Source organism: Labeo rohita, chromosome 5 (assembly GCF_022985175.1).
Source record: "Labeo rohita strain BAU-BD-2019 chromosome 5, IGBB_LRoh.1.0, whole genome shotgun sequence".
NCBI lineage: Eukaryota > Metazoa > Chordata > Actinopteri > Cypriniformes > Cyprinidae > Labeo > Labeo rohita.
The window spans coordinates 24,825,433-24,853,229 of record NC_066873.1 but is presented as its reverse complement, the minus strand read 5'-3'; the positions used below and the strand labels follow the sequence as shown (position 1 = coordinate 24,853,229).

Sequence of the window (27,797 nt, the reverse complement as noted above, 5' to 3'; positions counted from 1 at the left end):
CCGATCTAGCTGGACGGCATTCTCCGAGAAAAGTGCGGGGGGCAACAGGCCAGTAGGCTGTCGTGCTTGCCTCGACCATGTTTTACCGGTATTATCCCAACAACGGCCGGCGTGAATCAAAACATGAAGAATAGCCCCAGAAATCACGCGTATCGTAGCAGTTTAAAGAATGACAGACGTGTAGAGCTGAGTTGTCCTTAACAAGCAAGCCAAATAAGAGCAAAGCATAAGCAACCTACCCAGAAATTTTCCAGGAAATAGGGCGTTATCATCTTGCTGTCCTCCCTTCTTCACACCAGCGCTTCTTCTTAATTTGAATTGCCTCCGTTGGCACAGTTAATCCACCGTCCTCCCCCCGATGTTGTTGTGTCTGGTGGTTTTTCTCTTTTTTCCTGCTCTTCTGCTGGGTTTTCCTCCCTCTGAACACGACTCCACCTCCTTGCTTGCTTTTCACCCCTTCCACTAGTATTTCATTGAGGTAAGTGTATGAAGAAACTGCGACACCAGTGGTGGTTTCAAGAATTGACACGATTCCCATGATGCAATCGTTTAGTTTTCATGTACCACTGTAAAACTCCTCAGCGTAGTGACTCTTTCCTAGTATAATCATATGGGATTATACTACGAAACGTTATAAAATTATATAACAGACGATATTGAAAGGCCACAGTGTAATGTGTTACTGTTCTTGGAAACGAATGTGACCCTGGACCACAAAACCAGTCATAAGCAGTGTTGGGGAAAGTTACTTTTAAAAGTAATGCATTACAATATTGAGTTACTTTACTTTTGCGTTACTTTTAAAATCTGGGCAGGGCTTGATTGTTTGTTTTTTAATATAAAAAAGTTATATTTTTGGCAAATGCATGAGCCTTTTCACATCAAAAACCTCAGGCTTTCAGAAAAGTAAATTCACATCTGTACAGTAGATCGCAGAAGGAAAAATATTAACTCTTCAGCAATAAAAAAAGAAAAAACAAATGTTAGATTAATTTAGTAATTTTTGCTTATTAGTATGGTTGAATTGCATCATTGAAGGTCGGCAGCAAAGACATTGGTTAATAAAACGGTATTATATGCATATTTATTTGTATTATTTAACATATTTAATTATTGCAGGTTTGCGTCATATTCTGAGTTGAATTACACTGTTTTTATTCATTTTGAGGAATAATGAATCTGTTTTTTGTGAGTGAGATGAATTAATGCATGTTCACATTTATTTTAGAACTAACATCTTACTCCCGATTTCTCTCAACAGGGGGACAGGAGAGCTTTTAATCAATAAATGGGGAGAAAGTATCAGATATTTTCTTGTCAATTAAAAAGTAATGCATTACTTTACGAGTTACTTGGCAAAAGTAATAATATTAAGTAACTTGCGTTCCTTGTAATGCATTACCCCCAACACTGGTCATAAGGGTCCATTTTTTTAAAATTGAGATTTATACATCATACAAAATTGAAAGCTGAATAAATAAGCTTCCTATTGATGCATGGTTTGTTAGGATAGGACCGAGATACAAGTATTTGAAAATCTCTAATTTGAGGGTACAAAAATAATAATAATAATCAAATCAAAATATTGAGAAAATCGCCTTAAGTTTGTCTAAACTAAGTTCTTAGCAATGCATATTACTAATCAAAAATTAAGTTTTGACATATTTACAGTAGGAAAATTATAAAATATCTTCATGGAACATGATCTTTACTTAATATCCTAATGATTTTTGGCATAAGAAAAGTTGAAAATTGAACATTTTTAACCTATACAGTGTTTTTGGCCATTGATACAAATATACCCGTGCTACTGGTTTTGTGGTCCATGGTCACAAATATCAATAAAAGGTAGGCCTATACATTATTTGTGTAGCAGGTACATATTTATGTCTTAAAGAAAGAAAGAAGAAAAGCCACAACTTAAATAATAAAATAAATTTGAATTAGACTGCATTTTCAAAATCTTTGAAATGCATTAGACAAAGTAATCAGTGATTTTTGAAAAGTGTTTATTCTTATCAATGCACAGATCCAAGCAGTGAAACAAACTCACGTCCATAACAATGTCATACAAATATCATTACAAAATTTCTACAGTACAATATATATTCTTTGCATGATCCAAAATATTTGGTGGCCCCTAAAAATGATTACTTTCTATATTTTAATCTTTCTTCAAAATCAGATTATAAAATAAAAATCACTATAAATTAAACTGCTCTCGGACCAGAAAAGGGAGCTTTTGAGCAAAGTTTGACTTCATTATTACATTATCTTAAATTCCACACATAGAACTATACAGCAGTTGGTGCAGTCTGGGGTAGGGACACAACATTTAGTTTTTTTTACACTTTGTACTTCTCAAAAAGAAAACAAGACAAAAAATTAAAACTATTAAAAAAGTAAAACCATTAGATCCATTACTGTGCAACCTCCAAGTCTCGTGGCCGTATTTATATCCCCGCTCCCCACAAAAAACTCAAGTTTAACTTCAAGGCGTTACAGTATATACTGCATTTATATTTCATAAATAAATGTTCACATACATAAGGGCCAGTTACTTCCATTTTAACCCCACATGAAATATCCTATTATCGGATAGCTCCTCTAATTTAAAAAAAAAAAGTTTTACATTCTTTTACGAGGAGACATAGTGACAAAAATATGCCCGTTAGAAAGGATATTCACCAGCAGCTGAATGAATTACAGTGAATTGCTATATTATTATTATTATGAAACATGGGAGCCTGAACAGCAGGGAAAGGCATACATAAAAATAAAAACAGCAAAGAAAAAAAACATTAACAGTAAACATACCTCCTGAGGTCTCTACAACATAAAATATTCAAGTAGAAAATTACAACACATAGCAGCATTCATAAGTGTAAGACAACACACTTAACATTCATAATATCTGCCTACATCTTGTTTCTTTGTTTGTTCTTTTCATTTTTTTCAGTCAGAAGTACCTCCGACCTCTCTTATTGGTTACAAATGTAGAACATCTGGAATGTGACAGACAAACTGAAGAAAATAAAAAGACTTTGCAGAAATACACCAGCACAACACAGACTCACAAACACCTGACAGTATCCCATAGTGTTCAGATCTAAAATGCTAACATTCTTTATAGTCCAAAACGTAGCTTATACTTCAAAGAACCATTTCACATGCTTCCAGATGAGCATGAACAAAAAGTTTGTAATACCTAAATCCTCACACTCTGGGATACATTCGGGCATTTTAAGGCTTGCTACTATTCACACGAGGGACACAAATACTGCCTCCACAAGCACTGAACTGTCCAGGATTATACACAACACAGCATGGGACGTTTTTAAACTTCATGCAGAAGGTAACGGAACTAAATTAGAGTCACGAAAGCAATATGCGGATGGAAAACACGTCACCTATTGTGTATGTGTGGAAAAAAACACATTATTAAAACTAGTCTGTATGGGGGTGCTAAAAAAACAGATTGCTCATTGGGCCACCAACATGCACAAATCAAACAACTAAACATCCAGATTAACCCGATCAGTCAAAAAAAAAGATATCACAAGCATCTTCAAAATCATGCTCTGAGCAAACTAAGCAAAAAAGAAATCGCTGATGTCTCAAAAACGAACAAAATGTGTGTTTAGGGTTCACTAGTTTGGATCCATGTCAAGCCACGCTGGATATCAGAAAGTGAGACTCAGGAACATTAAAGCCTCGTACAGAGCGATACTGTTCGAACATCTTCACTGTGATAATATGGAGTCTTCCCTCTCGCTTTGCGCATGCTAACTTAATTTACCAAGACGAATTTAGAAAAAAAGTAAAAATAAAGTTACGCAGTCATTCAGACTTGTATTCCTTTATCTTTGCAAAACATTTGCAAAGATGCAAACCCTTCGTAATCGATGATATGAGAGGACTTGCATTTCTAGTTACACTGTGTTACCTTTTAGACGCAGCCCCCAAAATATGGTACGTTTTTAACGTTTACTGTCTTTAAGTGTTTACCGTCTACTGCTGTGCATAGCTGGCACACAAAACACGGTCTGCACACTTTCATGCAGTCGAGCTATACCCTACATCACCCCATGCATAGGACTTCTGCTTTGCGTCCAGATGAGATTTACGTCACACCCACCCCTCTACATGATACAGTCCAGAAAATAAACGAAACCTGTTTTTCAGAACTTGTCTCCAGGCACTTTCCTATGTCAGGAGTGCAACACTACAGAGTTTACACATATCTTCGTGTTGTTTTTTTGTTTAGTTTCTTTTAACCCCTGGATGTCCCGTTACTTTAAGTGTCCTGGTGAATGAATGCTAACAATGTATTTACTTTTTTGCCCTTGTGGCTGATTGTTATGACATGATGAAAAAGCTTTCCTCCCTATTTTGGTTTGGCTTGGCGAGGTGTTGTCGACTAGCGCCTCAGCTAACACTTCCCTCCCACCCCGTCTACAGGGGGCCAGTGGGCCGTGTGCCTCCCACCCCTGTTAGACCACCCTTCCCCCCAGGTAAAGGGCAACATGCCCTGGGTATCAGAGGTTCCCATCCTCTCCCGTAGTGAATAAGCTGCAGAACAAGAAAGAAAGAGATCAAATTAGAATCATATTATATGTATAGCATTAGTAGATATTGGTAACATATTACAATTATGGCCATTCAAGGTACATTTATGAATCTGGGTTCATGTTAATTTAAACAACTTATTAAAAAAGCAAAAATTAAAGAGAACCCTGGGTATTAAGACTTGTATGGCTTAATATTACATAAATTATGTCTCTTACTGAAATATGTAGTGGAAAACACATGAAAGATTTACATTATTTAAAAATCCACATCATTTAATACATATTTTGAACTATGGGGGGTGCTATTATTTCGATGACGTTAAATGTTTGCACTCGGTGAGCTACTGGCGCTACCTGTTGCTATTTGTACCGCAGCACAACTCAAAAATGAAAATGCTGATACGATGCCACATCGTGCGGCTTTTGGTTGCAATTTTAAGTCGAAAGGCAACAAGAGTAGTGATGTAAGTCTTCACTGGTTTTCCTAGCAACGAGAAGAGGAGAAAAGAATGGGAAGATGTTTGTGGATGAATAAAACTTTGTTTTCTTCACTTTAGCCCTGATGCCTTTGAGGCTTTTAGTAGACCACAGCTACTGAAAGAGCTTACAAATGGCAGAGATAAGAAACACTAGATGCCATCCTGACAGGATGTAATCATGATGACACAGCCACTGGAGTTTCTCAGCATGGATTTCACTTGATATCCGGGGGCATTTAAATTCCTTGTGGAAAAAAACAATGGTATGGCATTTGGTTTAAGCTTACGCTTATATCCATCGCCACCCATAAGCTCTTTCAGTAGCTGTGGTCATCGTATCAGTGTTTTATTTTCCAAGTTGTGTTGCGGTGAAAAAAGCAACAGGTAGCGCCAGCAGTTCACCGAGTGCAACCATTTCATTACGGCCCGGTTTCACAGACAGGGCTTAGGACTAAGCCAGGATTAGGACATTTAAATCATTTTTATAAACATGCTTAGAAAAAAACATTACTGGTGTGCATCTTGAGACAAAACAAAGGCACTGATATATTTTTTAGATCAGTCAGTGCAAGTTTCTTTTAGTTGAAACAGCTCAGACTTACATTTTAGTCTAGGACTAGGCTTAAGCCTTGTCTCTGAAACCGGGGGTAACAGTAATAAAAAAATGTATCTTAAGCACCAAATCAGCATATTAGAATGATTTCTGAAGGATCATGTGACACTCAAGACTGGAGTAATGCCTGCTGAAAATTTAGCTTTGTCATCACAACACAAAAATTACGTTTCTAAATATATTCAAATATAAGACTTTATTTTAATTTGTCATAATATTTCAAAATATTACAGTTTTTACTGTATTTTGACCAAATAAATGCAGCCTTAGTGAGAATAAAAAAAATCTTCCTGGTCACAAACCTTTGAACAATAATGCTAATATATAGTTTGCATGTTACTCTGTTACATTTGCTTTTATATAAGAAATATAAAAAACCTTTGGCCTGGTTTCATAGACAGATCTTAGCCTAAACCAGGATTAGGCCATAGTTCAATTAAGACATTTAAGTATTTTTTATAAAACATTACTAGTGTGCATCTTGAGATAAAACAAAGGCACTGATATGTTTTAAGATCAGTCATTGCAAGTTTCTTTGAGCTGAATCAACATTTTAGTCCAGGACTAGGCTTAAGCCTTGTCTATGAAACCAGGGGTTTAAAAAACAACTTTGATGAAGAATGCTTGCTAAATTTAAGTGGCTAAGACTCATGCAAATGTACCTCTTCAATCAGGTAACATCTACACCCCATAGAAGGCTGCGAGTCTCTCTTTGAGTGGAAGGGGAAACTGGTCAGAGAAGCGTCTCCAATTCTCGTCTCCAACCTGGTTCTTAAACCCATGCAAGATCTAACAGGGAACACACATTTAAGTATAGAGCATGCACTTCCAATCATCTTGAAGGTTTTTCCCAACTCACAGACTGGCATGAAACATTTACAGCGCTCTACCTTATAGAACATTTCTCGAAGATCATCTTTTGGGTTCATCCAGGATGCTACAGCATCACAGAAAAATATAAAGTCCTGAAGGGGGTGGTAAAGAAAACAAAGAGGATCATTTTCAATTGTCCAAGCACTCCGAGAGACATCAGTGAGAATAACGTGCCGTACCTGCACCACACCACCAGGGTTGACCGTGATCATGGTGCAGATTCCTCTGAACGCAGAGTCTTTTTCTTCATTGTCTCTTATATTGCGAAGAGAGGTGCACCTAGTGAAGGGAAGAACCAGTTTTCAAATAACAAGCCTGTGCGGTTAGTTTGCATGTGGATTCACACATAATCAACACAATATCATGACTACCACCTCAGAGCACCTTGGGACTAGCGAACGGTTTAAAATCACAGAAATTGGTCAATCGAGAACTCAAATTTTTATCTTCTTTATGAATAAATCATTCTCTTGTTGAAACCAAAAAACTGTTTTTGGGTTTACCTGAAGAGTAATTAGTTGCAGTATTTCCTCACAAACCCATACTAATCATTTATTGTTAATATTATTGGTTCTTAATCATATGCATCTACCTCCTTTTGTAATTATGAATTTTTATAATAGCTTTATCCTACTTTATAAGACAAATACAATGTCTATATAGCACCATGTATTCTGTCAGCTGCACGTTTATAGAGTTAAACTAGTGCAAATTTTGGGGCAGGCATTCTGGGATAAATCATGCAGCTAAAAGACTCCACATTTAATGGGGAGGTGAAATGCTTTTTTTAAAAAAAGCTTTCCATTCGTCTTCTTTTTATCCGTTTAACTAGCGCTTCCGTTTCCTGAAACCAGCAAGCATTTGATATTACCCCATGCACTCAATTAGTAGTTAGATAGCGACAATAAAAGACGAAAACAGAAGTGAAAACTGAAATAAATCAATTGAGAATACATGAAGGTGCTACTGAGGCAAATTAAACGACAAGACCTAGAGGGACAGGGTTAGTCACATGGTTGGCAATGATTTAGACTGAATCATACAGAACAGAGAGAAAGGCAGAGAGAAAGAGAGGGATACCTTCTCTCAGATGTCTTGAATAGGCCTCCTAGCATGTCTTCTTGTCTTTTTCGCAAGAAAATATGAATATATTGTGTTGGTGAATTGTATGCCTTGTTGACAAAATCCTGGACCTTTCTATATTTTAAAGAAAAGCGGGAGCCTTTTCAAGAACACTGGGACAAGGTTCGGAGAGAGACTGACTGAGCGAGTGAGAGAAAGAAAGAGAGAGAACCATAGGGAGAAAAGCCAGAAGATAGACAGAAAGAGGAAATGAATGAAATAAAAGATTGAATAATACACACCAGGGTCTTATAAACTGCTGTAGCATGGGTGCCACCTCTTGAGGACAAACGTAACCAAGACGACCAATTGTTATTGCTAAGGTAACGCAATCACGGTTATACAGCACCAAACGCCAACCAAGACATGAGCGAATGAGGGGGGGAGGAGAAAACAAAAAGAAACAAACAAACAAACAAACAGACAACTCAGAAACAGAACTCAACAGAATCTGTGTATGAGAATAAACACAAGATTTCACTAGTGCTCTTCACAGCCCCAGACTACAGGGTCAAATGTAAAATATGACACTAAAAAAACATAGATCTCGTTTAAGGGAGGAGTCTTAGAAAACACGGCTTCTCTACAGCTCAGAGTTACTGAGAAACTTTCATCTTGTTTGTATAGTGACGTTTGTATATGACCGCAATATAATTGCATGCTTCTCTTCCCCCAAATCCCTGTATTTCAGATTGAAGACTACACAAAACAATCTTGTTTTCTAAGATTTTCTCCCTTAAACTCACAAAAATTTCTTCAGTAGAACAGAAAAGTCTTGTCTTGTCTTTCTGTCTCTTTTGTTTCTTTAAGAAATGCATATTACGCCAAGCGAACTACATGGAGAGGACTAGATTCCACCAGGATCTTAAGAGGCACAGAGGAGGGAGACCTAAGTTTAAGAGACACAAAACTATGCAACATTCTCATTAAAGACAGGCATTTATGAACAGTCCAATGAGACATGCAGAAAGCAGATGATTGGCTCATTAGAGAACGCAGTTCAGTGCAGGATGGGCTGATTCAAAGAATCTGAAACACACTTAAGCACTGTTCACCATTACTGTATTAATCGGTAATTAAATAGATGATCAAATACTCGCTAATTGAACGTAAACTCAACATCGTAACGTTAATGATGTAAAACCTGCACTGTAAAGAAGAGATACACTACCGTTCAAACGTTGAGGTCGATAAGATTTTTCAAAAACGCTCTACTTGATCAAAAGTACAGTAAAAACAGTAATATTGTTTGATATTATTACAATTTTTTATATTTTAAAATGTCATTTATTCCTGTGATGGCAAAGCTGAATTTTCAGCAGCCATTATTTCAGTCTTATGCTTAATATTTTTATAAGTTTAACAGACAGAAAAGTCTTTACTGTTACTTTTGATCAATTTAATATGTTCTTGCTGAATAAAAGTATGAATTTCTTTCTAAAAAAAAATTAAAATCTCACTGACCCCAATTTGTTGAACAGTAGTGTGTTAAAAGATTCACACTTAAAACTGACTAAAATGGTCAGTATGGATTTGTCTATGCTACATGCTTGTTCATAATTATTAAAAAAAAAAAACACTTGAATAATCATGGTTAATTAAGTAATTTCATGTAATTTCCATGTTTCATCATGAATAATCGAGACATCAGCAATCCTGCATCAAACGTTAGCCGTCCTTAACTAAACAACATTCAACATCTATTGGCAGATATGCATTCACATTGAAAAAGAAAAGTAACTAAAACAACAGAAATAAATCGACAAACAGGAACACATCTACAGGTACCCTTTGTTTCTGTGGGAGTATGTTAGGAGCGTTACACTTCACCCTCATTTAAAAAAAAAAACTAATAAATAAAAAAAATAAATAATAATCAATGTCGGCAGCCATTACGGCTCAGGCTAGAGCTTCAATTCGATCAGTGCAATCAGAGTGGAGTGTAACTGGGAAATAGTTTGCGAGGTACAGGTGCTATACATTCATCCAATCACCACAAAACAGATTTAAATCTGATGTTTTTTTTAAATTAACTTGGAAAAAAAGACTATTTAAGGTTCAAATCTTCAAGTAAAAATGTTCAAATCAAAGACAGCAGGTTTTAATACTCCTCTCAAGGTTGGTTTACATTCATCATTGTTTGTAATATCTCACTGACTGATCCTTGTAACCTCATTACAGTGATCTACTTGCTAACATTGGAACTCACTGTTTTATTAATCCACTTCAGTCAGTACCACGGCTGGACTGTTACAAGGTCTGTTACTGTCGCATTTGAAACAATGATATGCTGAGGGAACTCAGCTGACTTTGTATATAAAACAAATGAGCATAAAATTGCTCCTATTCCTATTCACAACCCAGTTACCCAGAATACTGTGCACTGGTAAAGATTTTCACATCAAGTATTATAAAACCTTTATCAAACCTTGTAAGGTCCACTTCCTGGAGTTTGAATGGAGATTAATAAGCACTGCGGAATGGGGATAGGGAGAGTTTGGGAAAAGGAGAGGGTGGAAACCTCTTGTGAGGGGTCAGCCTGGTCTAGCACCCCTCAGATGGTACCTGTATTCTCCAGAAGTGTCTTGGGTGTGTTGGGTCTGTTTATGATCTCCACAAGCTGCTGTAAAACCATCTGAACATACGGCTGCATCTCAGAACCTAAGAAGAGAGATAAGTAAAGTTAAAGGTATGATGAAATTACTGCGACTTATTACTGAAGATTACATTTACATTTAATCATTTAGCAGGCTTTTATCAAAAGCGACTTCTATTACTCCAAATGAGGGTAATAGAAGCAATCAAACCAACAAAAGAACAACAATATGTATGCGCTGTGACAAGTCTGATGGTTAGTCTAACAGTAAATGTAGCAAGTTTTTTATAATGAAAAAATAATAAAAAGTAGACAGAATAGAAATAGAGAGAGCTAGTGTTAGAGGGTTCTTATTGTTTTTTATCATTAATAAAAAGAAAACAAGTAGAAAGAATAGAAATAGAATAAAGTGTGCTGGTGTTAGAGGGTCAAAAAAATGTAATGTAATAAAAGAAAACAAGTAGACAGAATAGAAACAGAATAGAGTGTCCTAATGTTTGAGAGACAAAAATTGTATGTATAATAAAAGTAAAACAAGTAGATAGAATTTAAATAGAATAGAGAGTGCTAGTGTTACAAGGTCAAAAATGTTATAAGTAATAAAAGAAAACAAGTAGAATAGAAATAGAATAGAGTGTGCTAGTGTTAGAGGGTCAGTATTTCTAGGTATAATAAAACAAGTAGATAGAATTTAAATAGAATATAGAGTGCTAGTGTTAGAGGGTCAAAAATTGTATAAGTAATAAAAGAAAACAAGTAGATCAGAAATAGAATAGAGTCTGCTAATGTTTAAAGGTCAAAAATTTTATGTATAATAAAAGAAAACAAGTAGAGAGAATTGACATAGAATAGAGAGTGTTAGACGGTCAATATTTTTATATATAAGAAAACAAGCAGATAGAATACAAACAGAATAGAGTGTGCTGGTGTTAGGGGGCCAATATTTTTATATACAATAAAAGAAAACAAGCAGATAGAATTGAAACAGAATAGAGTGCTAGTGTTCGAGGGTCAAAAATTTGTATATATAATAAAAGAAAACAAGTAGATAGAATAGAAATAGAATAGAGTGTGCTAGTGTTAGAGGGTCAAACTAAATGTAATGTAATAAAAGAAAACAAGTAGATAGAATAAAAACAGAATAGAGTGTGCTAATGTTTGAGATACAAAAATTGTATGTATAATAAAAGCAAACAAGTAGATAGAATTGAAATAGAATAGAGTGTGCTAGTGTTAGAGGGCCAATAATTGTATATATAGTTACAGCAAACAAGTAGATAGAACAGAAATAGAATAGAGGTGTGCTAGTGATAGAGGGTCGAAAATTTTATGTACAATAAAAGAAAACAAGTAGATAGAATAGAAATAGAATAGTGAGTGCTATTGTTAGAGGGTAATATTTTTTTCAAGATGATGAGGAAACACTTACCCATTTGAATGGATATTTCTCCAATGGCCCATGTTGCATTGTTGCAGACTGATATCAATTCTGGGTTCAGGTTTGTGCCCAAGATAGGCATGAAGTTAGCTAGAGAAGAGAGATTAGCAAAAAAAAACAAACAAACATAAGTTTTAGTGCCTGAAAGTAAACAGAGGTGGATACTGAGGAAGTGTTACTGAATATGTTTAACCGCATACCAATGCAAGGTTTGACATGCTGGAAGCAGGCTTTGGTCAGATCTCCCAACAGAGCAAAAGAACTCTGCCGGACCTCTGGCATTTTATCCTGACAAAATACAACCATCAAAAGATTAGAATTACCACATTACACTTCTCATAGCTGCTCGTCCACAAATAAATTGCTTGCATTATTTGCGTCTCTTGCAATTCATCTGCAGCAGGCAAATGCAAATGTGGTTCTGTGCATGTAAATATTAGATGGTAAATCCAGAGGGACAAACACATTATACAGAGAAGATGTTTTCTACTCCATATCAGTCGTTACCTAGATACAGTGGCAAACAGCTGCAGCTAACATTTACTGTGCACTCACGTTGACACAAACATCCAACGGTAATAAGTAATAAGAAATGTTTTTTGAGCACCAAACCAGCATAATAGAGTGATTTCTGAAGGATCATGTGGCACTGAAGACTGGAGTAATGGCTGCTATAAATTCAGTTTTCCACCACTGCAATCTATTACATTTTAAAATGTATTAAAATAGAACTTATTATATAAGGGTAAACATCGGTGATAGAATGCCTGGCTATGCTCTAAAATTACCTGCATGCACTGGTACATGAGAGTGAGAATGTTGCTACGGGCAACCAGCTGTTCAATGTTCCCTCCAAGACCCTCTGCTAATCCACTGAGCAGATCCAGAGCCACAATCATGAAGTCTTTATCAGGAGCTTCATAAAACTCAGGCTGAGTCTGGTGGAGCTGTGAGACAGAGAAAGAGATTGTGTGATATTCACCATGATGGAAAAAATGATCTGTGTTTTGATTCAACATTTTCCACATTCTAGTATTTTCCTTAACCTGACAGAATTATAGAGAGATGAGTGGGTGGGTGTGTGGGTGTGTGTATTTGTGTGGCTTCTCACCACAGCCTGGGCAAGAGTTTTCTGGACCAGGTTGACACAGCGCTGGTAGACAGGTTCACAGTATGGGAGGAAGCCGCTCTGCAGGGCGGTGGCCACAGACGAGAGACACTGAAAGTGGAATCAGCATAGAAAGATAATAGAGATCTTGCTTGTCAAGTCATAATCAGGTAAATAGATCAAAAGCTGGGTTCAGAACAATTTCCTGTGACATCTGCTAATATAATTTTTGCTCTGCTGGTTTTATTTGTGCATACATATTGTTGTTCAAAAGTTTGGGTAAGATTTTTTAAAATTCTTTGATGAACAGAATGTTGAAAAGAGCAGCAATTAATCAAAATATGTTTTATAACATCATAAATGTGTTTACTGTTACTTTTGATTGAGAAGTGTCCTTGCTGATTAAAAGAATTAAATCCAAAAAAAAAAAAAAAAAAAACATACTGACCCCAAATTTTTGAACAGTATTTATATAAATGAAATGTTAGATAACTACCTCCAGTAAGGGAAAGAGATCTTTATCTTCATCTTTTAGCTGGTTCCATTTTTGAATTAATGGAGGCATCAGCATCTGAATATATTCCTGCACACAGAGCACACATATACAATAGTCATTTATGTGTTTATTAGACATACACAGTCAGTTACTAAACAAACAAAAAAAACAATATGGCAGACAAAGAGATATATTGGATTTAGAATTATGTTATTTTTTAATTTTGTAAATGCTTTAACCTATTATAAAGTAATTTTGTAATAAAAAAGTAATTGTAATTAAAATGACCACATATTTGAGTGTTTCTGAGCTGGTTTTTTTTTTTTTTTTACGGTAAATATTAGGGATGTAACGACATTAAAATCTCACAATACAATAACGTCGCAATATGAAGTCCACGATACGATATTTATTGCAATATTATAAAAAAAAAAAAAAAGAAAAACAAATGAAGACTTTAAAAGAGTCTTTAAAATTTTACAACTTTAAAAGACTTAAAAATGTTGTACATTTTAAAGGTAAATCCTTCTATCTAATCCACTTTGAGAGTTAAAAGCTTCAACCCATGTTCCTATAAAAAAAAAAACTTAAGTCAAAACAAAAAAAAAAAAGCCAGTGAATTGACTTTTGTACTTTAAAGGAGACTCAACACTCTTTTTAGTTGTGATATACATTCACACTGGTGTTTTAGAAGCCAAAAAATTATATTATTATATTATTATAATATAATATATATAGCAATTTTATATTATTGTTATTCCTATGACATATATTGTATAACAACTGCACTGTAAAATAAATGAAAATGAATATTTAATTTGGACTGCAGTAACGTTACCCATTTAAACCGCTAGCTGCCAGCAATTCATACTGCACTTTTAAGCTTTTATTTTGACGGAGGCGGCAATAGAGCATTTACAAACTGAACGAAGTGCGCGCTTCACTTTGAAATGTGCAGCGACAACAGACTTTAATGAAAAGATTAAGCCTTATTGTGCTTTCGGTTTTTGTTCTTTTGCATAATGGCCCAAAACACAACTTTAAAGACCTTTTATGTTATTTTTTTGTTTTTTTTGTTTTTTGTTTGTTTTTTTAAATCAACACTTTTTGCCTGGAAGACCTATATCATTTCATATCATCATGTGACCACAATAATATCACTGAAAATATCATTACATCCCCAATAAATATCCCCCATAAATATCCATGAGTTTCCATGAGGTTTAATATCAGTTAGAATACTGCTTTGAAAGCACTAAGCAGCATGGCAGGTTAGTGTGTGTTTGCCTGTAACATTCTACCTCTACTGTAAAGGTTTGAAAGATAAAGATGCCAGACACACAAGGGTGCTTGTGTGTATTTGTGCAATTACTGGTTTGTTTAGATGGTGGCCCACAGAGTCAGCCAGAGTCCCAATGGCGTCATAAAGGATGAGAAGGTTTTTGTGCTGGTATTTACTGAAAGCAAAGACCAACGTGTCCAGAATATAAGCAAGGTACGGCACCAGCTCAGTGCAAGCCTCCTCTTCTAGGGTAGCAAAGGCACTGTGGGAGGAAAAGTTAGAGATTAAAGGAGTTGAAGGAAAGCTAAAAGACATCTCAGGTAACAGAATGGTCTTGAATCAAGATGCCACGCATACATGTATGCTTCAAGCATGCTCACCTGCAGGCGGCCTCTTGGACACGTTTGTTGCTGTCAAGTATCCGTTTTAGCAGTTCAGTCATGAGTGGTTTGAGGTAGGTGTCGGGTGGCTGGCTAACAACCCAGTGTGCATAGCGGCTGAGAGTCCAGCAAGTGATGGATCGAACTAGTGCCTTCTTATCAGACAAACACTGTACCAGATGAGGAATCAACTCTGGCAAGTAGGGGATCATCCCCTGCATGCAGCCTAAAGTAAAGAAAGAAAATACTTGTCACTACAAAAATAATTAGTATTATTTAAAAAAAAGAGAGAGAGATTTATGTGTAAAATGTGAAACACTAAAGTGTTAACCAGCTCCTTTAAGACAGTTGTATTTTGAAAAAAAAAAAAAAAAAAAAAAAAAAAAAAAAAAGATGCAATAAATATATTAAACATTAAATATTAAGGCATTTAAAATGATACCAAAGATTTCGGTTTCAAATAAATACTGTTCTTATGAACTTCATATTTAAAGAACCCTGATTTTTTTATGGTTTTCACAAATATATTAATCAGCCAAACTGTTTTAATATAGAAAACATTTATTTTCAACTCTAATTTTTTTTTTTTTTTTTTTTTTTTTTTTTTTTTTTTTTTTAAATATTACTGTTTCTATGTATGTATGATCAAAAGTAAATCCAACCTTGGTGAACGTAAGAGACTAAGATGAAAAATCTTAGTGAAGATAAGTCCAAGGTTCCCTTTTTAAATGCTAATGCTTATGCAATGAGTGAAATATTTAATACATTCATGAGAAATTTCTAAATACCTTCAGCAATGGCTCCCAGTACAAGTATGCCAGACTCTTTAATGAGCCACTCTGGATGGAACAGTAGTTCTTTCAATAAAGGAAGAATATGCAACAGCAAATCATCTCTGAAAACATTCGCCAGGACATCTAGTGCAGCTGCAGAACATTTTCCTACACACATCAGAGAAAATAATGAAGACAAAAGCAAATGTTTTGATGCACGATGTAAGACAAGGACTTGGCTGAGTATGTGTCATTTTTAAACTACACCGCTGCTTACTCAGGTTCCAATCTGAGATAGTTTCATCGTCATCCAAATCATCTTCATCATCCTCCTCTTCCTCAATGGAGTCTCCCCCCTCGTGCTGTTGGGCCACAGTGCGTGAGCGATGGAACCTTGGGCGAATGTCCTGCTCGTTGTCTGGGATTGCTTCATCCTCCTCAACATCACCCTGGAAATCATCAAGTATTCTTTATTTTGGCCTAAACCTACAATTTTTTTGAAGGGATATTGGATGCCCTTTTTTCTACAAGTTGCTATGATTCTTTAGGGTCTTTATGAAAAATCTGCAACACACTATCGTTAAAATGAATCAACGGTCGTGTAAAATAACACCCCTTTTACCTTGTCAAGAACAGCTCTGTTCACAGTGACCCGTTTCGGTGCATGTCTCTTTAAATGATAATGAGCTATTTGCTCACTCCACCCCTCTCTTCCCATTTTTTGTGTATTTGGTGGCACGTTAATGTCGGGAGAAAAGACTTTTCTGTTCACTTTTACATCCAACTACAAAACACCTGCATTGTGTACAAGACGTTGCTTTTGCTACAGCTCCTCAAACTTGGAGAAAAAGGTGGACAGCGTACAACTGGCAGAGGGTAGAAATATGCTAAGACAGGACCGTATGTCAGTGGTTGTGGGCGGGGCCTTGGCAATATGACATCATACTGCTCAGAAAATCAAAACGACTTGATAATAAAGACGGTTTAGGTTTTTTAAGAATTAAAAGAAGGAGTAAATGGATATTTATCATTGCAGGGTGTTTGTGTCCACACACTGCTAAGACACATTTATATGCAAACACCATGTAAGTGTGAAGTTTGCATCTGATGTCCCCTTCAAGCACTAACAGGTAATTTCTTTAATTAGTCTTTCAAAATTAATATAAAATACATATTCTTGATAAACACTTTCTGTATTTATTTAGCTAAACAGGTACTTAACTCAGCTTTAATAGACAGGCTGAGATATGGGAGATAAAAGGCTGTTAATTTGTATATGACAAACGTAAACAAATCACATGTAAACTCATCTAAACAAATAGACAATGTGGTTTATTTTTTTAAATGCGGTTGAGCATCATAACCAAATCACACGTTGCTGTGTGTATTAACTCAACGGCAAATCACAGGCGTTTTATTTAGTCTGTTTTATGTTTTACTTTTTATGTTTAGGTCGGCATGTGTATCATAAATATCAAAAAGAAGCTTCAGAACCAGAGAGAGAAACTGACCTTCAACAGGATTATGTCAATCTCAGAGTATTTCATTCCATTCACAAGAACTGGTGTCAATCTGTGACAGAAAATTAAAACTCATGACTTTTCTTGATCATTTACATCAAATAAGAAGCTTTGTCCAATTGCTGAACTGTATTAAAATAAAATGCATGTGCATGAGAATCAAGAGGACGCTGTGTATGTACATATACTCACTTGGGCAGGTGTCCACACAGAACCTCCTTACACACAGGCTGCTCGGCGAGTGTGAGCCAAAATTCACAGGCCTCCAGAGCAACATTTTCATCCTGATCTTGTGTCCTCTGCAACATGTACTGAAAAATAGAAAAGGGATGTGAATATAAATACACTGGGACTTGAAACATGAACAAAGTGTATTTTTATGTAAACTGTTCAGAAATTGTAATTTTTGCCAAGAAAAAAAAAAATGCTTGTGTTTCATGTATAAGGCTGATTGATTCTACTATTACCAGACTAGCTAAAGAAAGACCACAAGAGGCTGCTGTTGCTTCACTTTGACTTTCTGTGATTTTCTTTAAATTTATCAAAAAAAACATTTACTAAGCTACAGAAGACAGTTATAATTCAAGGTCAAGGTTCTCACTTTCAGCAATCATGAAATAGAGTTATATTACATGTTATGAGGGGTTGCAGAAGGCGTGATCTAACCTCGATGATGTTGTGCATGTGAGGAAGGAGACGGTCTAATCTGACTTCCAAAAGCATGACTAAAGCTCTGCACACATTCTTCCTCACTTCGGGCTCCTCATCACCTGCCAGTGCAAACAGGTTCTGCAGCACAAACACACAAGGATACATATAAAAAACACTCACTGCTTAGAACTAAATAATGATACAACTTGGAATCTGGAATAATGAGGGTCAGTATTATTATAATCCTCATTTTTGGGTGAATGTAGCTGGTTTTGTAGGTGGTACCTCAATGAAAGGATCTATGTGCAGCATCAGGGCCTGTGTTCTGCTGATGATGAACTGGTTCACACAGGCAATGGCATGAGACCTACAACAGACAAAAAGCACAGTACATATATCAAACAAGTCTAAACAACTGCTTAACAAGTTGTAGCAGTACTAAATTTGTATTACTGGTATTGACAATAGCAGTGATATTTAAAAAATAAACAGTCTAGCACTAGTAACTGGATGGGTGGATGGATTTGGTTGGCAGCCAAACTGGTGGTATTGCATCTTAAAGGGATTGTTTACCCAAAAATGAAAATTCTGACATTAATTACCCACCCTCATGTCATTCCAAACCCGTAAGACCTTCATTCATCTTCAGAACACAAATACTTTTCTAAGCCTTGAATGCGTTAAGTGCATTGCAGGGTCATGAAAGCTCTCCGATTTTATCAAAAATACATTAATGTGTTTAAAAAATACAAATATTGTGTTCTGAGGATGAATGGAACAACAGTGTGAGTAATTAAAAGGGATGTAAAGATATCAAAATCTCACGATACGATAATATTGCGATATGAAGTCCACGATGCAGTATTTGTTGCGATATTTGGGGAAAAAAAAAAAAAAAAAAAAAAAAAAAGACAAATGAAGAATTGGACAAAATTGAACATTTTAAAAGTTCAATTATTCTATCTAATGCACTTTGAAAGTTTAAAATACTAATTTACATTTACACTGGTGTTTTAGGAAGCCAAACAAATTAGAATTTAATCACAATAACAACAACAACGACAGTAATAGCCATATATTTTAAAACAGTTGCAATGCAAAATAAATGAAAATGAATATTTCATTGGTATATTATTTTTGCTTTACATTACAGTAAGGAAATTACAATACTTCTTTCCTAATTTCTTAGGAAAGCTTTGCTTTGAAACGTGCAGCAAAAATAGACTTGATGAAGGGATTAAGCCATATTGCACTTTCGGTTTTAGTTTGTCTGAACCAAGCATAATGACCCAAAACACAACTTTAAAGACCTTTTATGTTAAAATAAGAAATTTAAATATACTTTTTTTTTTTTTTACCTGGAAGACTTATCGTTTCATATAGTCATGAGACCACGATAATATCGAGACGAGTTTTTCTATCGTGATATCACGATACTGATAATATCATTAGATTCCTAGTAATTAATGACAGAATTTTCATTTTTGGGTGAACAATCCCTTTAAGGCTGGTTGCCACTCATCCTTAAAATGGAAAAATATGGTGACAATGTAGCATGCCACACAAAAATAATGCTGGAAGAGAAAACAGACAAAATCAAGATGCAGTGTTGGAAGTATTTCTGGAATTTGAAAAAGTCTCAAGAAAGTCTCTCTCTCCATCTCCCTACACTTGTATGTTGAGTGTGATTCATTATCCAAAAAAGATAAAACATACAAAAGGAAAACAAAGTAAAAATCTGTTATCATGACAGTCCCTGTTAAATGAATCAATTACGAGTAACACCTCCTTGTGTTTTCAAACATTTGCACTCCATTAGGAAAACGCAGGTTTATTTTACCTTATCTTGGGGCTACTGTGCTTGAAGAACTGCAGGAACTTGGGGATCATCACGTTGAGGGGGCGGTCCAGCATGTCACTGTCCAGGATCTCAGCAGAGTCCTCACAGATCTTTTGCAGAGCTCCAAAGGCCCCCTGAAAAGACAAACACACCAGGAATGTATTACAGACAAATCATACACATTTTTCCTTCTCACTGAACAACCTCAAATTTTTAAATCTAGAATGCTTCCGTTACAATCAATCAAACTGACCTAACCAGTCATGACTGTCACACAGTAACACTGAGGCCTTGACAGACACTCCATTTCTATTTTTGGCTTGACGTGCAGCCAGTGCTGCTGAAAAAATAAAGTAGAATACTTTTGCTGTTGCCTCAAGCTCACAGCTGGCTCATGGACTGTGTACACTGAGGGTGACATGCAGATATAATCCAATGCAGACAGCCAAAAACAGCTGTAAGTTAATTGGGAAGCTGTAAAGCAGAACATGGGAAATACGGCAGGGGAAGCTATGGCAGAGATGCTTAAGTAACTGGAAAAGCGTAAAACATAAAAAACAGTCAACTCTGACATCAATGTACAAGGACACAACTCAAGATTTAAACCGCACCTTAACAAACACAGGAAATAAATGCTCACGGTAATAGCTGAAATTTTTACAGAAGTAATGTCGGTTTTTTTGGGTCTGGCTATGAGCCTACTAAACAGGTTCATAGGCTCATTGCAAAACACACATATATAGACAGTAATAGTTAATATGAAAACTATTAGTGCACATACTATTATTATTAACATAACACTGTATATATTAACTATATACTGCACAAAGGAAAAATTACCATTTAGAAAAAGTATAATAACAAATGGACAAACTTTGTATCATTAGAAAGATTAAAGACTCCAGCTTTAATATTCAACCACTGTTTTTGATAAAACTCAGTAATTTTTAAATTTATGTCAGGAATGCAAAATAATAAATTGGTATTTTAAATTACTTTGAATAAATTAACAACATGCATTCATATTCATTCACATCTGCTGCAGTTTATTTGTGTTCATATGGCTTCACTGAACAGCGTCCTTTAGGGCTTACAGTGCGTGCATAATTATTATGCAAGATGATATTCTGGTCATATTTTTTCCAAGCACATTTTACCAATTCCAAACCATGTTTTGTATTTAATCATTTATAAGTGATATATAATTGTTAACAACGGCTGGAAGTGAAAAATGCCTTATACTATAATATATTGTGCATAATTATTATACATAATCATTAAGCAGGTTTTCTTTTATGGGTAAAAGGTGCCAAAAAAGAAGTTTAACTCACAGTGTCCATAAGAAATATTCAAAACTAATGCAAAACAGAAATTGCAAAATTACTTGACTACTGGACAGCGAAATGCTCATTGGGTCAGCAGGGTCAAAAAAACAACAAAAAAACAGGTGGAGTACAAAAGATGCATAATAAAAGCAAAAGAACTTTATAAAATTAAGGTAAAGAATTAGGTATTTTTTCACTTCCAGCCCTTGTTAACAATTCTATAATACAAATAAAAAAACATATAAAATGATTAAATACAAAATTAATAATGTTTATTAAAGGATTAGTTCACTTCCAGAACAAAAATTTACAGATAATGTACTCACCCCCTTGTCATCCAAAGAAGAATTTCTCATAAAGAAATTATGTTTTTGAGAAAGACATTTCAGGATTTCTATCCATATAGTGGACTTCTATGATGCCCCCAAATTTGAACTTCCAAAATGCAGTTTAATTGCAGCTTCAAAGGACTCTAAACAATCCCAGTCGATGGATATGGGTCTTATCTAGCGAAACGATTGGTTATTTTCTTAAAAATAAATAAATAAAAAAATGTACAATTTATTTTCTTTTTAACCACGCTCATCTTGTCTGGGTCTGCGTGAACTCTTGTTTTTTCTGGTTCAATACAGTTAGGGTATGTTGAAAAACTTCTCATTTTCTCCTCCAACTTCAAAATCGCCCTAAATCGCTGCAGAAGTCCTGACCCAGTGTTAACAAAATAAACATGCAAAGAAGGTCAAATGCTCTTTCCAAAAAAAAAAGTTAAAACAGCGATGTAGGGTGATTTTGAAGTTGGAGGAGAAAATGAGATGGGAGTTTTTCGACATACCCTAACTGTAATGAACTGGAATACACAGAGGTCACGCAGACCTGGACAAGACAAGCATTTGAGGTTAAAAAGTATATAACTGTACTTTTAAAAAAATAAAAACAAAATCAGATAGTTTTACTAGATGAGACCCTTCTTCCTCGGCTGGGATCGTTTAAAGCCCTTTGAAGCTGCATTTAAACTACATTTTGGAAGTTCAAACTCAGGAGCACCACAGATGTCCACTATATGGAGAGAAATCAAAAAAAAAAAAAAAATTCTTTACGACTAAAGAAAAAAAAGACATGAACATCTTGGATGACAAAGAGGGTGAGAACATTATCTGTAAACGTTGCTCTGGAAGTGGACTTCTCCTTTAAGATTGATGTGGAAAAAAATATGACCAGAATATCAACTTGAATAAATGTACATACTTGGAAAAATACTGATATATTCACATACGTTTGCTTCATATTTGGTCAGACAGAAACATTGTTTCTATTCATTTAACTAATAATAAAACATTCAACTAATTAACAGTTTTAATTAACTGGACAGCCAAATCCCTGATAATCTTTAAGAAACAGCTTAAATCTCAAAAAACTTTTCTGGACAATGTTTAAAATGTAGTATTGCTAAAAGAATAAATGTTAATGTAATGTAAATATAGAATTCACTGCCACGAAATATAACAAAAACGAATCTAAAGGAGAACAAAACCAAAGCCAGACCCTGCAGCAGAGGGACCCACCCAACACATCAAGCTTCCTCCTGATCTCACAGACATTCCACCTGTAAGGAATCTAATCAGGTCACGAGCACAAACAGCGCCGTGGCAACGAGCTGTCTGGCTCGGCTGTCGCTATGGCAACTGTCTCCACTGTCAGCTTGCACTTGGTTGGAGATGGCACATTTTGAGCTAGAGAGAAAACAATAGAGGAAGCCTCCAGTCTCCCAAGGTCAAAAAAACAGAATATAACAATAGTTAATCTATCTATCAATCATTGATTATTAAAAGCAATAAGCAACCATTCACCATTCAGAAAAAAAAATCTTTCACAACAAAACAAACAATGACCTTTGATCAGACCAGCTGTACAGCAAACACATCAGTAATTACTATTACCCTCCTATGTATTTCCGCACCAGTGTGCTCATATATTGGCCAGTGTGGGCTGTGGCCACTTTAAGCCAATAAACAATGATTCAAAGGTCAGAAACATCATACCCATATAAACAAGATAACACATGTCGTCCCTGCACATTAAACCCATTACCGAGCAAAACCACTCTGTGCCCCAAAGCTAAATAAAGTCATCCCTTACATTCTGGAAATGTCTCTCAACTGCCTCAGCCTTCATATAGCAATATGAGGACCCACATGCCACAACCAAACCAGAGGATCACAGCGGTGCATGGATGCTTTCTCCCTTTTACACACACACACACACACACACACACATACAGCTAGGCTGTCTGCTGCTTAGGTTACCACTTATGTGTCTGCGGAATTAAACTCATGACCTTGTTGAATGTTCCTTCAGGCCAAGTCAGTTCAAACTTGGTAACGTTCCTAGGCGTGTATTTTCTTTGTAGGTAATAGGTCTACAAGCACGTCTACTTGCACAAATTATTTCAATGATGTCAATCATATATGTGATCCTGGATCACAAAACCAGTCATAAGGGTCAATTTTTCAAAATTGAGATTTATACATCATCTGAAAGCCAGATAAATTGATTTCCATTGATGTATGGTCTGTTAGGATAGGACAATATTTGGTTGAGATACAACAATTTGAAAATCTGTAATCTGATGGTGCAAAAAAAATTTAAATATTGAGAAAATCACCTTTAAAGTCGTCCAAATAAAGTTCTTAACATTGCATATTACCAATCCAAAATTAAGTTTTCATATATTTACAGTAGGGATTTTACAAAATATCTTCATGGAACATGATCTTTACATAATTACCTAATGATTTTTGCCATAGAAGAAAAATCTATAATTTTCACACATACAATGTATTTTTGGCTATTGCTACAAATATATCCCAGTGAGTTAAGACTGGTTTTGTAGTCCAGGGTCAAATATTATAAACAAGCAATACAATTTTAAAAGTGGTATTGCTATTCTTCTTTATCCTAAACACTAAAATAATGTAATTTTCAGACATGTACAGTTAATGCACATTCTAGTGTAAATGAATTACTAAGGTAGGCTAAGGGTGGCCATATTGAGTCTTTTTATATCCTGCTCATTGATCAACGAGTGGTCAGTCTCCTCTTTATGATGGCTCTGGCACGGCACTCAGCATGCTTCAAACGGTTGAGCTGGAGGTGAACATTCATGGCTACAGAGGACTGGCTTATGATTCTCTTACTCAGCATGCCATTTGAAGATAGTCTGGGTGTGTGAGAGTTTCCTCATAAGTATCTTTGATGTAACTGCATTTTCAGGCGCACACACATTACTAATTATAGATGCATATTCTACGTAGTCAGACCACATGCCGTCTGAGGATTTGCCAATCATTACAGGCAAAGGGTGTGACATTCCACACACGCCCCAAGAAATGTAATATGCATGAAATTTGATTGTGACATGTTATTACAAATTAAAATAAACATTTTTTGGAATTCACTGTACTTTTATCAGGATTCCCTGATGAATATAAATATAAATATAAAATATATATTCATTTTTTCCAAATAAATGCTGTTCTTTAATTTTTTTGGTCTTTACGGTCACTTTTGATCAAATGAATTAACCCGTGCTGTGTGAAAGTATTCAATTCTTTAAACACATATCTTACTGGCCCCAATTTTTGGAAAGAAGTGTGTAGAAATAAAATTAATAATAATGAATTAAATAAATAAATAAAGTATACATACACTATGACACTCAGATGTGAACCTATTTTGCATTTTTCTAATTTGATAATGTTTTTCATAAATTACATGATCAAATTGCAATTTGTGTGAAATCGGAATTGAGAATTGAGTATCTCAGTATTTGGAACATGCTCCTTTATGAGGAAATCTTTTGTATAGTTTACTGTAAATGGCATTAATTTACTTACATTTGATTAGCATCCTGCAAATAGTGTAGAATTTTACATGGCTATTCCTCTTTTTATGTCATAACACTTCAAAATCATAAAACTTCATTTGTAGGTTAAACTGGACATATTCACTCAGATTTTTAATAGGGTCTTCTGAAGGGCACTGTGCATGTAGGAAAAGGACGAGACAGTCTGACAGTGTGTCTCCTGACGTGTCTACGATCAGTTGTGATCACATCTGATCTCCACAGTAGAAAATAACTGACCTCAATCTGTGCTAACAAGCCTGCTCAGCAAGAGTCTCACAGCCACACATGGCAGAGCATTGTACTGCATGCACTCAGAATTCACAGTCTCTTTGTTCACGTGTGTGGGTGTAATAAACAAAAGTTACTCGAGTACTGCACGCAGGTACATAAGTGTCACGGTCCTGTATGTCTGCACAACCCAAATAAAAATGCTGTCTGAAATGTTGTAGAACATAGAAAATGGATATGCAAAGTTTATAAAACAACTCCCTATTTTACAGGCCAAAATGCAAAAATGTTAACGTAATCTATGTAACGACAAAGCAGAGATAGGTTTGTGTGTGCACGGGTACATGAATTGATCTAATGCCAAGACTTCACCTTCTTAGCCTTGAGTACAGATGGAGTTCAAAAGGAGTTTTACATGTATGCGTCGTTGGAGGAAAAATGAGATGGGAGTTTTTTGACATACCTTTGTCTTGAACCAGAGTGCACACTAGCAGAGCTAGACAAGACTAGCTTTTGTGGTTAAAAATTTGTATAAATATTCACTTTTGTAACAAAATGAGCGATCGTTTTGCTAGATAAGACCCTTCTTCCTCAGCTGGGATCATTTAGAGCCCTTTGAAGGTGCATTGAAACTGCATTTTTAACCTAAAATCCTGGAATGTTTTCTTCAAAAAACTTCTTTGCAACTAAAGAAAGAAAGACATGAATATCTTGGATGACATAGGGGTGAGTAAATTTACAAGGAAAATTTTATTCTGAAAGTGGAGTAATCTATTAAAACTGTTGCTCTCATGTACTCTGTAGCATGCAAAATACATATTTAGTTGCGTGTGTTGTGTTTGCTCCGTGCAGCTTGTAGGTCTCTGGCTAACCGGCAATATCTGTTCGCTTGCAAATGTCTAGAAATGTGTTGATAAATAATGAATGTTGTTGTTATTACGGTGATGGGCGTTCAGTTTCCGACATGCGCTGCATGCAGTAGACCAATCTCAACAGACTGGGTCGTCAGACCAGTCACTGCAGATTAGCGTCACACAAAGGAGGAAATTAATTGTTGAGCGAATCGTTTGGGAGTTGTTGAGCAAATAAGCTAAAAATAAATGCATATTATAAGACAATGAAAGTGTTTTTTGACCTTGCATGCACGTCAACCTGTTGTTGAAAACTCCCAAAACCGAAATATGAACCTTTTATAATCCATAATAGGGGCACTTTAAACTCATTGGTGCTTACAGTGGTCAGTGTTTTCTTTCTTCTTTCTTTTCAGCTCTAAAGACAAAACATTCATTTTCAGAGCACACACATAATGGTTCAAAGATAGACACTTAATATACTAGTGTTGGACAGCCTCCAAATGACTACACAGCATTCTGAAATTAAATAGCTATTTTAAGGACATGTTGCCTTTGCCCACAAGACGGAATGATGCATATCATTATTCCAAATCTGTGAAACTGTTCAAAATCAGGGCACCATATCAGTCCATTATATGGAGAAAAACCCTGAAATGTTTCATAATTTCTTTACGGCTGAAGAAAGAAAGACATGAACATCTTGGATGACAAGGGGTGAGTACATTATCAGTCAATTTTTGTTCTGGAAGTGGACTTCTCCTTTAATTACTCACCCTCACGTCGTTCCAAACCTGCAAGACCTTCGTTCATTTTCAGAAAACAAATTAAGATATTTCTGATGAAACCCGAGAGCTTTCTCCAAGAGAAATTTGAGAATAAAGATGTTATTTTTGTTTTCTTTGCGCACAAAAAGTATTCTCATAGCTTCATAAAATTATGGTTGAACCGCAGAAATCACATGGACTATTTTAACAATGTCCTTACTACCTTTCCTTGTCAGTTGTGTTGCTGTCTATGCAGTGTCAGAAAGCTCTCAGATTTCATCAAAAAATGCCTTAACTTGTGTTTTTGAAGATGAATGAAGCTCTTAAAGGTTTGGAACGACATGATGTTGAGTAATTAATGACATATGAAATATGGATAATGAAATACTTTTTAGTATCATCAGTGCCGCTAAATATTTTTGTAAAAACTGTTATACAAGTTTCTTTGAAGAACAGAAAGGTTAAAAAGAAAAGCATCTTGGTAACATCACTAAATGTCTTAACTGTCAATTTTTTTTATTTGTCCTTGATGAAAGTATTATTTATTAACCAATTAATCAATCAACCAGTCATCCTGACCACAAACTCTTGATAATTATTGTAGTAAAAGTTTAATAAGGCTGTGCTGTATAGTAGATATTGGCTTTGACTACTTTTATAAAAAGAAAGCAATTTTGAATAACTGTAATTACGTTGATTATACAATCACCCAAATTAAGATATGACAAAACCTGAAAATCTTCAACAAAACATTAAAACAAACATTCAAACAAATAACAAGCCAACTAAGTCAACGATATATATATATATATATATATATATATATATAAAAAAACCTGCAGAACAGATTCATGAGCATGAATGACGTCAATTCCTTTTGCGTCATGCAAAGCAGTGAAACCTCCCTGTGGAGGTATGTTGCAATACACATCATCAAAACTCAATTATACCGCTGAAGCCGTAGATGATGAAGCTTTGAA

At 35.4% G+C, this 27,797-nt stretch overlaps 2 protein-coding genes across 6 annotated transcripts in view; both read right to left on the bottom strand.

The window, feature by feature from the left end:
- The window catches only part of fcho2 (FCH and mu domain containing endocytic adaptor 2), a 54,210-nt gene extending 53,743 nt beyond the window's left edge, over positions 1 to 467 (bottom strand). For all 4 annotated transcript variants that reach the window (XM_051109496.1, XM_051109499.1, XM_051109498.1 and 1 more), the window contains exon 1: positions 240 to 467. In XM_051109496.1, the coding sequence (XP_050965453.1) occupies positions 240 to 272 (33 nt within the window). In that variant the 5' untranslated portion in view covers positions 273 to 467. The remainder of the gene's footprint in view (positions 1 to 239) is intronic.
- A 1,525-nt stretch (positions 468 to 1,992) lies between these two features.
- tnpo1 (transportin 1) overlaps positions 1,993 to 27,797 on the bottom strand; it is a 32,429-nt gene continuing 6,624 nt past the window's right edge. Inside the window, exons 5-24 of one of the 2 annotated variants that reach the window (XM_051109501.1) lie at positions 19,743 to 19,876; positions 18,188 to 18,269; positions 17,918 to 18,040; positions 17,444 to 17,562; positions 17,243 to 17,303; positions 16,009 to 16,180; positions 15,747 to 15,899; positions 14,959 to 15,184; positions 14,669 to 14,840; positions 13,297 to 13,383; positions 12,804 to 12,911; positions 12,481 to 12,639; positions 11,893 to 11,980; positions 11,684 to 11,782; positions 10,224 to 10,319; positions 7,901 to 7,976; positions 6,716 to 6,815; positions 6,554 to 6,628; positions 6,326 to 6,452; positions 1,993 to 4,572 (exon numbers count right to left, since the gene is read on the bottom strand). In XM_051109501.1, coding sequence (XP_050965458.1) covers positions 6,345 to 6,452; positions 6,554 to 6,628; positions 6,716 to 6,815; positions 7,901 to 7,976; positions 10,224 to 10,319; positions 11,684 to 11,782; positions 11,893 to 11,980; positions 12,481 to 12,639; positions 12,804 to 12,911; positions 13,297 to 13,383; positions 14,669 to 14,840; positions 14,959 to 15,184; positions 15,747 to 15,899; positions 16,009 to 16,180; positions 17,243 to 17,303; positions 17,444 to 17,562; positions 17,918 to 18,040; positions 18,188 to 18,269; positions 19,743 to 19,876 — 2,238 coding nt within the window. In that variant the 3' untranslated portion in view covers positions 1,993 to 4,572; positions 6,326 to 6,344. Of the gene's footprint in view, positions 4,573 to 6,325; positions 6,453 to 6,553; positions 6,629 to 6,715; positions 6,816 to 7,900; positions 7,977 to 10,223; positions 10,320 to 11,683; positions 11,783 to 11,892; positions 11,981 to 12,480; positions 12,640 to 12,803; positions 12,912 to 13,296; positions 13,384 to 14,668; positions 14,841 to 14,958; positions 15,185 to 15,746; positions 15,900 to 16,008; positions 16,181 to 17,242; positions 17,304 to 17,443; positions 17,563 to 17,917; positions 18,041 to 18,187; positions 18,270 to 19,742; positions 19,877 to 27,797 lie in introns of those variants that run through there. The other variant, XR_007827748.1, reaches the window with a different exon arrangement.